Source organism: Perognathus longimembris, chromosome 11 (assembly GCF_023159225.1).
Source record: "Perognathus longimembris pacificus isolate PPM17 chromosome 11, ASM2315922v1, whole genome shotgun sequence".
Taxonomy (NCBI): Eukaryota; Metazoa; Chordata; class Mammalia; order Rodentia; family Heteromyidae; genus Perognathus; species Perognathus longimembris.
The window spans coordinates 27,073,666-27,087,666 of NC_063171.1; the positions used below are offsets into that span (position 1 = coordinate 27,073,666).

Consider the following 14,001-nt stretch of genomic DNA (forward strand, 5'->3'; position numbering starts at 1 on the left):
AGAAAACGGCCAGAAGCGGCGCTGTGGCTCAAGTGGCAGAGTGCTAGCCTTGAGCGGGAAGAAGCCAGGGACAGTGCTCAGGCCCTGAGTCCAAGGCCCAGGACTGGCCAAAAAAAAAAAAAAAAAAAAAAAAAAAAGAAACCAGGGACAGTGCTCAGGCCCTGAGTCCAAGGCCCAGGACTGGCAAAAAAAATAAAATAAAATAAAATTTACAACTCCCATAGGCTATATCCTCAGCTTTTACCATTTGTTAGGACTTTGTGTGTGATATTTCTCCAGCCCACCTCACTGCCTCTCTCCAGAAGGAAATGTGGAAAGATTCACAACTAAGGGCCACTCAACCAATGATTAAGAACTCAACAGATGTAGAAAATGATATGTATACAGATTAACAACCAGTTACATAGGCACTGAATTGAACAATTCAGCTTTAGTGATTAGGAAAACATTTCTAGACTTCTGCAAAGGAGAATTTACAAGTAAAAAATTATATCAGCTGCTCAGAAATTCTTTCTGGAATGTGGAGGCTCTTCAGAAAATTAAAATTAGCTTGGAGCCAGTGGCTCATACCTGTAAGCCTAGCTACTGAGAAGGCTCAGATCTGAGAATCTTGGTTCAAAGCCAACCAGGCAGGAAAGTCCATGAGACTATTATCTCTAAGCCACCAAAAACACAGAAGTGCAGCTATGGCTCCAGTGGTAGAGCTCTATCTTTACACAATAAAAGCCCAGGGATAGTAAGGACCCAGGCCCTGAATTTGAGCCCTAAGACTGGCACACACGAAAGATATACGTATATATAGCTACGTATATATAAATACACACACATATATATACTTACATATGTATATATACACATATCACACACACTATATACACATTACATACACACTATTCTGTATGTGATATATATTTATATATTATATCCATAGTTACCTATACATAAAACTTGGTTGTAACTATGAGATTGGAGGGGACAAGGGAAGGAGAAGAGATAGAATGGTGGAGGATAAGTAATACTGAAATACATTGCATGTATATATGAACAATCTCCTTTCTGGAATTAAGATGACTTGAAGGAACAAATAAGGAAGTCAGTATTAATATAGAGCATCTTCAGTTTTACCTCTTGTATTCAGAGTGAGATTGCTTTCTCTGGAAGTCTTCAAAATACTCTGCAATGACTTTGATATATTTTGGTAAGGACAAAGTGGACCAGCAGCAAAAAGCATTGCAGAAATAGTGTGAATAACATTTCTTTATCTGTCTTTATGTACACAAGAAGTATTCAATAAATACCTGCTGACTTGGCTTGACCAGCAGGTGGGCGGCAGGATGTACAGAATCTGTTAAGGCAATGAATCTTATATCCCATGTATAGACTGATGAGACTATAGTATAGTCTATATATGAATAATCTTGGGCAGAGTAGGCCTGCTAGGCAAGAAATTGCAGATCAAGAATATCCAATGCTATTTATTGCTTATTTGGTAAGGACAGTTTTGCTTATGGTTAGAGTCAATTAAAAGGATTTTTGGCTGCATATGTTGGCACACCCTGTAAGCCCAGCACTTGAGAGGTTGAGGAAGAAGAATTGCAAATTAAGGCCCAGGCTACGTAGTGAGACCCTGTCTCAAAAATTAAAAAAAGGATTTTTGCCTTTTTATGCTATCATACCACATGTGAGTAATCACCAATGTAAAATAAACTATGTAGATATTAAGTGGGAGTTATTTCTCACCATCAGATCCATGGTAAGATACCCATGCAAGGATCTAGTCTGTGTGTGTTGAGACAGGCAGCCTTGGTGGAAATACTGTGTTTTCCAAGCTTACCTGGGAGGGAGGTCTCATGTGACTCTTGGAAAAAAATAATTTTAGGCCAAGTGCTGGCAGCTGACTTGTGTAATCCTAGATACTCAGAAGGCTGAAATCTGAGGATCATGGTTCAAAGCCAGCCCAGGCAGGAAAATCCGTGAGATTCTTATCTTCAATTAACCACCAGAAAACTGGAAGTGGCACTGTGGTAGAGTGCTAGACTGAAGAGCTCAGAGCCAGTGCCCAGGCCCAGAGTTCAAGCCCCACAACCCTCCCCCACAAAATAATTTTATTGTTAATATTAATTTTATTTAAATAAATTTATTAAAACTTTACCATTAAAATTATTATAATAAAAATAAGGCAAATAAAATTAATTTTATTATTGTTCATTATTTATTAATAATAAAATGTGACCAGATATTACCAGCTGTCTGGTACAGAGGGGTTATTATTGCATAATCATTGTGACATTTAACAGATAGTATTTGCAGCAACTGCCAGCTGCTCTAATAACATAACTCAAAAGTTTAAACTTAAGAGTGAGTGTTAAGTTGTGTTGAAACTATAAACTTAAAAAATCTCATTAAGGTTTATTTTTTATTTTATTTTGTGCCAGTACTGAGGTGTGAACTCAGGGCCTTGTGCTCTTTCTTGCTTAGCTTTTTTATGCAAGGCTAGCTCTCTAACACTTGACCCATACCTTCACTTCTGGGTTTTTTGCTGGTTAATTAGAGATAAGAGGACTTTTCTTCCCAGGCTGATTTCAAACTGTAATCCTTAGACTTCAGCCTCTTGAATAGCTAGGATTATAGGCATGAACCACTAGCACCTGGTTTATAAGGTTTATTTTAAAATTGAGACGCAACATTTGTACATATTATGTAATACAAGGACTGTGCAGTGATCAACTGAGGATAATTAGCATTATATTAGCATTAGTTATACAGAGAGGGAATTTCATTTCCACACATATTTTAAACTATAAATTGTGTTTTGGTGACTTTTTTTCTTTAAGGATTTGCAAAGATGGCTTCAAAGAATTCTGATGTCCTGGTCTTGGCGGTTCTTTCTATATCAGGATTTGTGCTAGGACAACTGGCCTCCCATTTTGTTGAGGTATTGTATGCTTGATGAATTTGAGAATAAATCTGAGGACCAAAACCACCAAGTCCACTCCCATGTCTTCCCAAATGTGTGGAATATTTTATTTTGGTAAAGGGTTCTAAGATGAAACCTAGGGCTTCACACATGCAAGGCAAGTGTTCTCCTATGGAACCCTCTCCTGTGGGATAGTTTTTCCTAAACATGTGACCAGATATTAAAAAAAATTTCATCAGCTACTCAAAATTTTACAAAGGAAAGTCCACAGTAAAGGAGATGTGAACATAAAGGAAGCTTAGGGAAAAGCAGTGATTTGGAAGTGAGATGAATTCATTTGCACTATTTTTTTTTTTGTCACCTGTCTCTAGGCCCTGCTCTGCTCCCTTCCCCTTAGGTGTCCTGGGTCGCTCCTCACCACTATCTTCTGCACCCAGGGAGACCATGGTGCACGGCAGCAGCTGTGTCATTGATGAGACAACTCAACCCTTTCCTATCAGATTAACTGTAGAACATCAATCATGTAGCACAGACACAATTTCATTAATGTAAGCCTTCACTAATATATCAGTGTACTCATTTCCAATTTCAACTGGATAGTAATAGGGTCATTAACTAATTTGCTTCCACTCATTGTTTTATTTTTACTTTTTGAAATAGTGATAACTCTTGAACCTATCTGGGATTGTGAAGACTTTCTGGTCTCAGAAATACTACCTCTCTTGCTAATGTCTTTGAGTGTTTACTAAGTGCTTTACACTTATTAATTTATTAGCTTATTAACTCCTGAGTTCATTCACTTATATTTATTTTTGTTTCTATTTTCTGTGTGCGCGTGTGTTTGTGTGTGTGTGTGTGTGTGTGTGTGTGTGTGTGCCAATATTGGAGCTTCCACTCAGAGTCTGGGTGCTGTCTCAAACTCTCTCTCTCTCTCTCTTCTCATAGCTTGAACCATAGTTCACTTCTGGCTTTTTGGTGGCTAATTGGGGATGAAAATGTCAGTTTTCTGCTTGGGCTGGCTTCAAACCCAATCCTCAAATCTTAGCCTCCTGAGTAGCTGGGATTACAACTGTGAACCACTGGCATCCAGCTAATTTATTCATTTTTGCAGCTATTAAATGGAAATAGTACTGAATTATAAATTTATAGAGGAGGAAACTGAGGCACCATTGAGGTGTGTGTGTGTGTGGGGGGGGTACTGGGGATTAAACTCATGGTGTAAGCAGCTTGTTAGACAAAGATTTTACAGCTTGAGCCACTCTCAAAGTCCTTTTTGCTTTTTATTTCTTTAGTTTTTTTGTTTTTGTTTTTTTTTTTGGCCAGTCCTGGGCCTTGGACTCAGGGCCTGAGCACTATCCCTGGCTTCTTCCCGCTCAAGGCTAGCACTCTGCCACTTGAGCCACAGCGCCGCTTCTGGCCGTTTTCTGTATATGTGGTGCTGGGGAATCGAACCTAGGGCCTTGTGTATCCGAGGCAGGCACTCTTGCCACTAGGCTATATCCCCAGCCCCTCTTTAGTTTGTTTTTTGAAGGTAGGATCTCAGGCTAACTTTTCTCATATATGTTCATGAACCATGTTTCTTCAAGTGTGAGCCATTCGCACTAGCTTGAAAGATCCTGTTTAAAAGGAGAAGTTTCTTCTGGTTCAGGGTGTGGAAGCTGCTTGGCTACCTTGCTGTGGGCCTGTGGCGAGGCAGTGCATCTTGGCCGAGAGGGAATAATGGAGCATGGAGGCCAGCTTGAGGATGGATGTCAAGCCAGACAGTAAGGGGCTTAGGCAAAACCCACCCGAAAAACGCCCTACACCTTGATAAAATTGGGGAAGCTCGGGCTCCAGACTGCTCTCAATAGCATCACCTGGTGGAGACTCACAGGCCTTTTGGGAAAGCTGGGCACTTCATTGGCAAACCTTTGCAGCAGCAAACTAATTTTATGTTTGCATTTTTTTCTTTACTTTAGGTGCACCAAATTATCTACCCTCTTCTAAAAACACCCAGTTTTTCACTTTACTGTTATTTTTTACCTTTAATTATATTTATGGCTGCTTTGGATGTGGACTTCTATATCCTCAAGAATGTATTTTGGCAGGTAAGAGCACATTCAATAACTTGCTGTCAATTATAGCTTATTCATGAAGATAGAGAATAAGACTATTTATACGGAAGATAAAAATGAGTAAGTTTTACCCTCTTGTTTATGCAGAGCCACAGTTGCAGAGAGTTAAAGGGAGGGGGAAAGGATGAAAATGTATTTACAAAGTGGCCTCTGTCTAGTATTGAGTAGCTACTGTCTCCACTTGACATGTGAGCAAACTGAAGTTGAGAAGCCACAAACTGCATTGAGAAATGACAGAACCTGAGTTTTGATCCCATCCTTGAGCTCATCTCAACTGTACCTGTAAACTTGCTTCTGTTTTTATTTATGCTTTCTCTTTTTCTTGTTATGGTTTTGTTTTGTGTGTGCCTTCTCTTTCTTGTTATGGAGTGTGTGTGTGTGTGTGTGTGTGTGTGTGTGTGTGTGTGTGTGTGTGTACTGGGGTTTGAACTCAGGACCAACATGCTGTCCCTTAGCTATTTCATTCAAGGCTGGTGCTCTCCCACTTGAACCACAGGTCTATTTCCAGCTTTTTGGTGGTTAATTGGAGATAAGAGTCTCACTGACTTTTCTGCCTGGGCTGGCTTCCAACTGGGACTCTTGATCTCAGTCTCCTAAGTAGCTGGGCTTAGAGTTCTGAGACACTGGCACCAGCTTAATTATGCTTTTTGCATTATTTTTTGTTTTCAGAGAATATTTTATTTGCATTGTCTTCATTACATTCATTCTAACATCTTGAACTAATATTAGTTTATTGCTTTTAACTTTTTAGTATTTTCTGCATTTAAGGCTTAATATTTTCCTCTTAGCTGCATCTTACCTGGCTTCTTTCTGCTCAAGGATAGCACTCTACCACTTGAGCCACAGCACCACTTCCAGCTTTTTCTATATGTGTAGTGCTGAGGAATCGAACCCAGGGCTTCATGTATATGAGGCAAGCATTTTACTACTAGGCCATATTCCCAGCCCCTGAGTGTAGCATTATAGTACTATTAAATATTAAAATATGTTCTAAAGAGATAAAAATAAATGCTTACAAGGGTGTGGAGAAAGGGTTTTTAAAACATGTTTGGTAGGAATGCAAATTATTACATCTATCAGGGAAAACAGTAGGAAGGCTTCAGAGAAATTAAAAAAAGAGCTTTCCTATGTTCCAGTAACAGCCAAAAGAAAAGAATTCAATATCGTGTATTTCAGAAGTAATACAGAGAATTTTGTATGCTCCTCACACAAAGAAACCATGTGTTTTAAGTGACAGATATATGCTAATTGCCCTGGATTTGATCATTACATACTGTATACTTTGTATGCCATGAATTTGTACAACTGTTAGATATAATGAGGACATGATTCTCAGGATGTAAGTAAATGTAGTTGGGATGTTGAATCTAATGCTGTGTTTTCACTTGGCTCACAGGTCTTGCTAACTGGAGTGATAAGCTTTTGTACAGCATTCATCATAATTGGATATGTGGTTTTGAAATTCAATAAGGAATCATGGGATATGCAGTGTTGCTTATTCTTTAGTATCACCCTTGGCATTACAGATCCTGTTCATTCTGTGAACACAATGAAAACTATTGGTATGTCAGATTTATTTTTCTTGCCTTGGAGATACATTATGAATTTTCTGTGAGGGATACATTATTTTTGGTGATACTTTTCTCACAGAAAAGTAGACATCTGTGCTTTTCTTTTTCTTGAGGGTAAAAGAGTTAGTGATTTGAAAAAGGCAGAGCAGATGAGGATGTGGGACAGTGTTGATTGTAACCTTAAAGAATGTTTCCAAGCAGGGTGCTGGTGGCTCATGCCCATAATCCTACACACATAGGAGGCTGAAGTCTGAGAACTGTGGGTCAGAATCAGCTCTGGCAGACGAATTTGAGAGACTCTTATCTGCCATTACCAAACAAAACTCTCGAAGTGGAGATGTGGCTCAAGGGGTAGTGTACTAGATATAAGTGAAAAAGCCAAGCAAGAGCACAAGAACTGGAGTTCAAGCCCCAGTCGCAGCCCATGCGCGCGCGTGCACGGACACACACACACACACACACACACACACAGAGTTTTCAAGAGGAAAATCTGACCCTTCTAGCAGGTGACTTGCCACCACACCCTTCCTCTTCCTTTTTGCTTCATGTACAAAAATATTATTTTCATGTACCACCTTAAATTTCATTTTAGACTTTGTTTTCCAGGTATTTCTAAAATGTATATTGATATCATCAGAGGAGAATCGTTGATCATTTTTAGTGTCACATCCATTTTTTTTGGAATATTTCGGGGCTACACATTGTATACTACCATGTTTAGAGGTAAAAACATACCTTGGTCTATATATTTTCTAAAATCATTGTTATTGAAATTAAGCTGCATTGAAGATGTTTTTACTGCCTTTCCTATACTTTACTCTTGGACCAATGAGAATATCAGGTAATAAGAGAGTAAGTACAACTTACATGTTTTCTCAGACAGTAAAAGGCATAGAAGTGTAAAAAAATGATTTCCTGTCCCTCAGTATGCATATATGTGTGTGCACCTGCATACACAATTGCATCATCTGGCTTAGATTTTCCTCTTTCCTGAATCTATCTGGATCTCAGTGGGTGAATTTTAAAAATTGATGTAGTCTTAGATTTGAGTCAGTTGCAATACGTGGCTTTGCTAGGTTTCCAGATGTAGTATTAGACAATAAAGAAAGAAGATACAGAATTAGTGAAAAAAGAATCATCGCACAAAGGGGGAAAGATTATATTCCTGATATATATTTGTACTAGTTACAAATAGGGGAGGGAAATACTAAAAGGAGAAAAAAATACTGGTTGTTAAGGGAGTGCTTTCAGGGTTCTCAACGAGGAAGCTATAAGCATTCGGAATAGGACCATTTTTATTATTTAGGATTTTAGGGGAGGGAAGGGGTAGTAGAGGGTGAACTCAGGATCTTGCTAGCCAGGCACTTTACCATTTGAACTTCCTCAGCACTCATTTAGGACAGTCCTGATGCTTATCTAGCTAGGGCCTCCAGTTATTGTGACTGATGAAATTTAAAAAAAATTGATTTGTCAAAAGTCCTTTGGGTTGAGGAGAAAGGCCACAAACTGATTTCTTGAAAAAAATTTGAATTTGATTGTCTTTTTCTAATGCTAAGGATCGAACTCAGCCATGGTGGGTAAAAACTATAAAGCCAGCCATGGGTGCTTTTTGCTTGGATATTCTCTTTTCAATGTGTCACCTGTCTTTCACATGTAGGCTCTTTGTCTGCCTCCTGAAAACATTTGAATCTTTTCTCCCTAGACAAGTAAACCTCAAGTTGCAGACTGAAGAGAAAGGGTATCCTAAGAGAGCCCCTGGGCACCGACTTCTTGGGAAACTATCATCTGGTGAACCACAGAATCCGTTTTTAAGACCAACAGCAAACCAAAATGCTGTTAGAGAGAGAGAGAGAGAGAGAGAGAGAGAGAGAGAGAGAGAGAGAGAGAGAGAGAGAGAGAGAGAGAGAGAGAGAGAGTCAGGTGCTGTTGTCTCCTACTTGTAATCCTAGTTACTCAGGAGGCTGAGATCTGAGGATCCAGGTTTGAAGCCAGCTGAGGCAAACAGATCTGGGGGACTCTGATCTTTAAGTAACCAGCAAAAAGCCAGAAGTGGGGCTGGGGATATGGCCTAGTGGCAAGAGTGCCTGCCTCATATACATGAGGCCCTGGGTTCGATTCCCCAGCACCACATATACAGAAAATGGCCAGAAGTGGCGCTGTGGCTCAAGTGGCAGAGTGCTAGCCTTGAGCAAAAAGAAGCCAGGGACAGTGCTCAGGCCCTGAGTCCAAGGCCCAGGACTGGCAAAAAAAAAGCGCCAGAAGTGAAGATGTGGCTCAAGTGGTAGAGTGTCAGCCTTGAGTGCAAAAGCCAAGGCAGAACATGAGGTTCTGAGTTCAAGTCCTACTACTGCCCAACCAAAGAAAGGAAGAAAAGAAAGCTATAGCTCAATATCTGGTTTTCTACCTTCTCTTTAATTTTTATTTTTAGAATTCCATGTAGTCATTGGACTCACGTTGGACATCATCGGAAGCATCATTTGTGGATACTGCTGTGCCAGAGTCATCCAGTTTATACTGACGGACCTTTTCAGCAACACGCTGACTAACGTCATTCTCTGTTTTTCAATGGTGTATATGACTTTCTACATTGGTAAGGCAGGAACAAAGACAAAGATGCTGTCCTCCAAGTACATTTTAGATATTTTGATGATGCCCTTCTACTAACTAACTCCAGTTACTTCTTTCCAATAACTTTCCCCTTTCTGGAGGCTCCCCTGTATCTTATCATAATATTTTCTTGTTGCCTCTGGTTCTCTGCTGACATCTCTTTGTGTCATTATGATAGCTCCTTGTCTCTTCTACTTGGTACTAATCTCTGTGGTTACTCATCCATCATCTCTGATGGTTTCCTAGAAAAGGAATGGAGTTCATCTCGGCTCTGACTGTAAATACCCCATCTGTAAAATGAGAAAGCTCAGGGAGATGTTCCTAAGGTCTTTTCCTTACTAGCCTTTAGCTCAGTGAGCAAGGATTGAGGATGCTGTTGAAATGGTGGCCTTTTCCTGAGTCTGGGAGGCAGGAAAGGAGAAGGGGAGAAAGGATATATTTATATTTGAACTTGGAAGGGAAGCAGGAGAGTAAGAGGAACCATCATCTACTTCAGTCCTATTAAATTGGGAATTGAAGTATTTGCTGGCCAGGTTGAGGTAACTAGTTTCTAAAAGCCAAAATAACTATGACGGAATGATTGATTTCTGCTTTTGATCTCATCTTACTTGGGGGAGCAACTTTTCTTCATGAAAGATCTCACATATGAAGAGATACCTTCTCTTTCTAACACCAGTTATTCTAACACCAGTTATTTTGACTTTACACATTTCTTTTTTTCTTCTGTGAAGCATTTATGATGCCTTTTTTGGTCTTTTTATTTATTTTATTTTTAAATTTTAATTTTGTTGTCAAGGTGATGTACAGAGGGGTTACAGTTACATACATAAGGTAGTGAGTGTGTCTCTTGTCATACTTGTTATCCCTCTCCCATTTTTCTCCTACTTTCCCTCCCCCATCCCTCCCTCCACCTCAAGTTGTACAGTTAATTTACAACATATTGTCTTGTGAATATCACTGCTAAATCTTCAAAGACATGTTAATTTAGCCTGCCTTCCTTCCTTCTTTCCTTCCTTCCTTCCTTCCTTCCTTCCTTCCTTCCTTCCTTCCTTCCTTCCTTCCTTCCTTCCTTCCTTCCTTCCTTCCTTCTTCTTCCTTCCTCTTGATTGCAGGAAGGGCTTTTATTTTATTTTTTTATGTTAACTTGCAATTCCTTTTAAATTTGATAAAAGTAAATACTGCAGTCCACATACAGAATTTTCTCTCTTCCTTGCGATTTTTCTCCCTGATGGCAGGAGTCTACAAACTGCCCTTCTAGTGGAGCACGTTACTTCCTTTGCCTGCCTTCTTGGGTTCTGTTTAAGTTGAGCTGCTGCCAAGTTTGATTGGAAATTCATGGTCCTGCCAACTAGGAACTTACCTGACTCCTAGCTAATAAAGCTTTAATTTAGTCTTTCTGCTTCTCAGTAGACCACAAGTTCCTCAAGGAGGAGGCTACCTCTTAGTCATTATTCTATTCCTTCTCTCTTCTGTCTCTCCTCAGCCAGCTTCACAGTTTGCAATGTGCTTGATAGCAATTTAATACATACTGGTTGAATAAACTGGTATCCACCTTTGAAGGGCTTTGGGGTTAGGCAGATTTGTATCCAAATCCCAGCTCCACATTTGATCAGTTTGATGATCGTTGAAGATTCTTTAACCTCTCTAAGCTTCAGTTTCTACAGTGGTATTACAGTACTTAATTAGCAGAGGGTGTGGTAGGCATGAATGAGCTAATACGTGAATGGCTTATTGCCATTGAGTTAGAAATAGCTTTAAGGGCTTTATCTCCTCCCACTTCTGTTCAAGTGACCTCATGTTGGTAGCTAGAAATAGGCCATGCCTGTAATTTTTACACTATGGACACTGGAAACAATCAGAGCATTTTGTTTTAATCCCCAGAGAGTTGATGGTAATAAGCATTTACTATCACACAAGTAGATTCAATGTAGAGCAGGTAGTCAATGTTGCTTACTCTCTCCTTTCTATCTAGAAATGGAGGCACTTGTCACCTTCATAGACAGATGCAAATGGGTGTGAGTTGAATGTAGAGGGGGCAGAATAGGGTTCTTTAGAGTCTTTTATTACATCTTTCCATTTTAGAACTGGTACTGACATACAACTCTGTATGAGCATTCAAAAGCCTGATCAATTCAGCTCAATTCAAGACTAGGGAGTGGCTCAAATGGTGGAGCTCTTGCTTTTACAGTAGAGCAAAATAAAAAGAGTTCACCAAAATGTATTTAAAATGCAGAATATGCTAATTATGAAGTATTAGAAATAAGATTTTTTTTTTTTTTTTTTTGGCCAGTCCTGGGCCTTGGACTCAGGGCCTGAGCACCATCCCTGGCTTCTTCCCGCTCAAGGCTAGCACTCTGCCACCTGAGCCACAGTGCCCCTCCTGGCCGTTTTACATATATATGGTGCTGGGGAATCGAACCAAGAGCTTCATGTGTAGGAGGCAAGCACTCTTGCCAATAGGCCATATTCCCAGCCCAGAAGTAAGATTTTGAGAGGCAATTTTCCTATTACAACAGGCTGTATCACTACTGATTTTTACTGTCACTGGTTATTTAAATGAAATTCAATTTAAGGAGGTAGATACAAAGAAGCGATAAAGTGAATAGATAAGAGCAACACATAGCATCACAATGACGGTCATTTTAGCCATTGCTGCACAAAGTTGTCAAACCATGTTTGTGGCATCTAACTTAATTTTGACGGCAACTAATTTTTTATATCTATTTTATAGATGTGAGGATACTGAGGGAGGAAGGGCAGGTGGTGTACCAAGAGCAACCAATTTGTTCTGTTCCAAAGTTCTTCCTTGTCCAACCTTTCATGTTCTTTCTTTTCCTTTCTTTTTTGTGGTTGACAACATTCTATATGAAGACTTGCTATGATATGTATTTGAACATTCTTCATGGTTGCTTTTCCTGCTTCAGAACTGCACTTACCCATTTGTTTCCAGCCCAGTGAATGACAGCTTCGGGCAAAAGTGAAGTGGGTTTCTGGACTGTAGTCAGTGAGCACTGAGTTTGGGCCATGTGTAACACAAGTCCCAGAGGCTCTGAGAAGAGACTGCAAAACTTATTTTTGGAGCTGGGAATGTGGCTTAGTGCTAGAGTGCTTGCCTAGCATGCATGAAGTCCTGGGTTCGATTGCTCAGTACCACATAAACAGAAAAGCTGGAAGTGGCTCTGTGACTTATGAGGTAGAGTGCTAGCCTTGATCAAAAAGAAGCCAGGGACAGTGCTCAGGCCCCGAGTCCAAGCTCCAGGACTGGTAAAAAAAACAACAACAAAAAAAACCCCAAACCCTTATTTTTCCACTGACCTTATCCTCAATGATAATAGGCTTGGCAAAATAGGTCAAGTCTGCTTATTTTTTAGACAGACTGTTAGCCAAAAATAGCTTTTCCATTCTAAAATGCTTATTAAAAATGCAACAAAAGAACAATGTCTTGTGGCACATGAAATTCAGATTTTGGTGTCTATAAATAAAGTCTCACTGAACATTTTACTTATAACTAGTTGTGACAGGTGTCATATGGGCCACAAAGCCTAGATTTTTGCTGTCTGTCCCCTTTTCTCTTGTTTTGTTTTTTGCCAGTCCTGGGGTTTGAACTCAGGGCCTGAGCACAGTCCCTGGCTTCTTTTTGTTCAAGGCTAGCACTCTACCACTTGAGCCACAGTGCCACTTCCAGCTTTTTCTATATATGTGGTGATGAGGAATCGAACCCAAGGCTTAATGTATATGAGGCGAGTACTTTCTCACTGGGCCATATTCCCAGCCCCTGTCTGTCCCCTTTTAGAAAATATGCTTATCCCTGGGTTACAACAAGAGGCCAATGCCTTGGAGCAACTTTCTAAGGAAGAAGTACTACTCTCAAGTTTTTCACCAGTTCTTCACTCAAATAAAGCACACTTAAATATATTTAATTTTATTTATTTTCTCCCTCTCCTCAGTGGAACTTTTTGGAATGTCAGGCATTGTTGCTTTGGTCACTGTAGGACTGAATTTAGATTCCTTAAGCTTTAAACCAAAGATGGAATTCATCATTACTAAGTAAGTTTCCTATTATGTATGATTATGTATGGTATTATGTATGGTATAACTGATACTTAGCACTTAGGGAGGCTTGCCTTTGGGAATGCTAATAAAACGTTCTTTTTAAAATTGTTTTTGAGCATACATGTATATTTATATTTTGTCTTTATAAACACACACGCACGTATGTAACATACTTTTATCCTCCTCACTACTGACAGTAACATCTCCTTTCCTCCTTCTGCCATTGATTCCCACAGGCAGTTCCTCCTTTTCATGTCTCACCACCACCACCACCACCACCATCATCAGTTATCACAGATCTAGTTCATATGTATAGAATATGATATTTTGCCTTTTGAGCATAGCTTATTTTCCTCCACAAAACTCATATATATATATATACATACATATATGCCTTTACATTTCAGTTTTTCTTTCGGTCATATTTGTAAAGAACTTTAAGGTACTAACAAATATAGACAATTGCTATTGCCTTTATGAATAAAGTATCAGTGACTCAGAGACCATAGCATTTTATTTTGTTAGGAAACCTTTACTAGAATTATACTTTGAATTGTGAATATAAAAGAATACATGCCTTTCCTTTTATTTCCTTAATTTAATTATTTAGGTTACTAAGTTATTTAAGTGACTAAGTTATGGAAAAAACTTAGATAATAGCATCATAATATAGGAAGGGAGGGGAAAAAAAGCTTCTGAAAGGGGAAAAGCATTGCCTGCCTCTTAGACAAATATGTCA

At 39.3% G+C, this 14,001-nt stretch overlaps 1 protein-coding gene across 1 annotated transcript in view; it reads left to right on the plus strand.

Moving 5' to 3' along the window:
• The window catches only part of Slc9c2 (solute carrier family 9 member C2 (putative)), a 56,651-nt gene that overhangs the window by 999 nt on the left and 41,651 nt on the right, over window positions 1–14,001 (plus strand). The window contains exons 2-7 of the mRNA XM_048358178.1: window positions 2,835–2,935; window positions 4,876–5,004; window positions 6,428–6,593; window positions 7,209–7,325; window positions 9,031–9,192; window positions 13,157–13,256. Of these exons, the coding sequence (XP_048214135.1) occupies window positions 2,835–2,935; window positions 4,876–5,004; window positions 6,428–6,593; window positions 7,209–7,325; window positions 9,031–9,192; window positions 13,157–13,256 (775 nt within the window). The remainder of the gene's footprint in view (window positions 1–2,834; window positions 2,936–4,875; window positions 5,005–6,427; window positions 6,594–7,208; window positions 7,326–9,030; window positions 9,193–13,156; window positions 13,257–14,001) is intronic.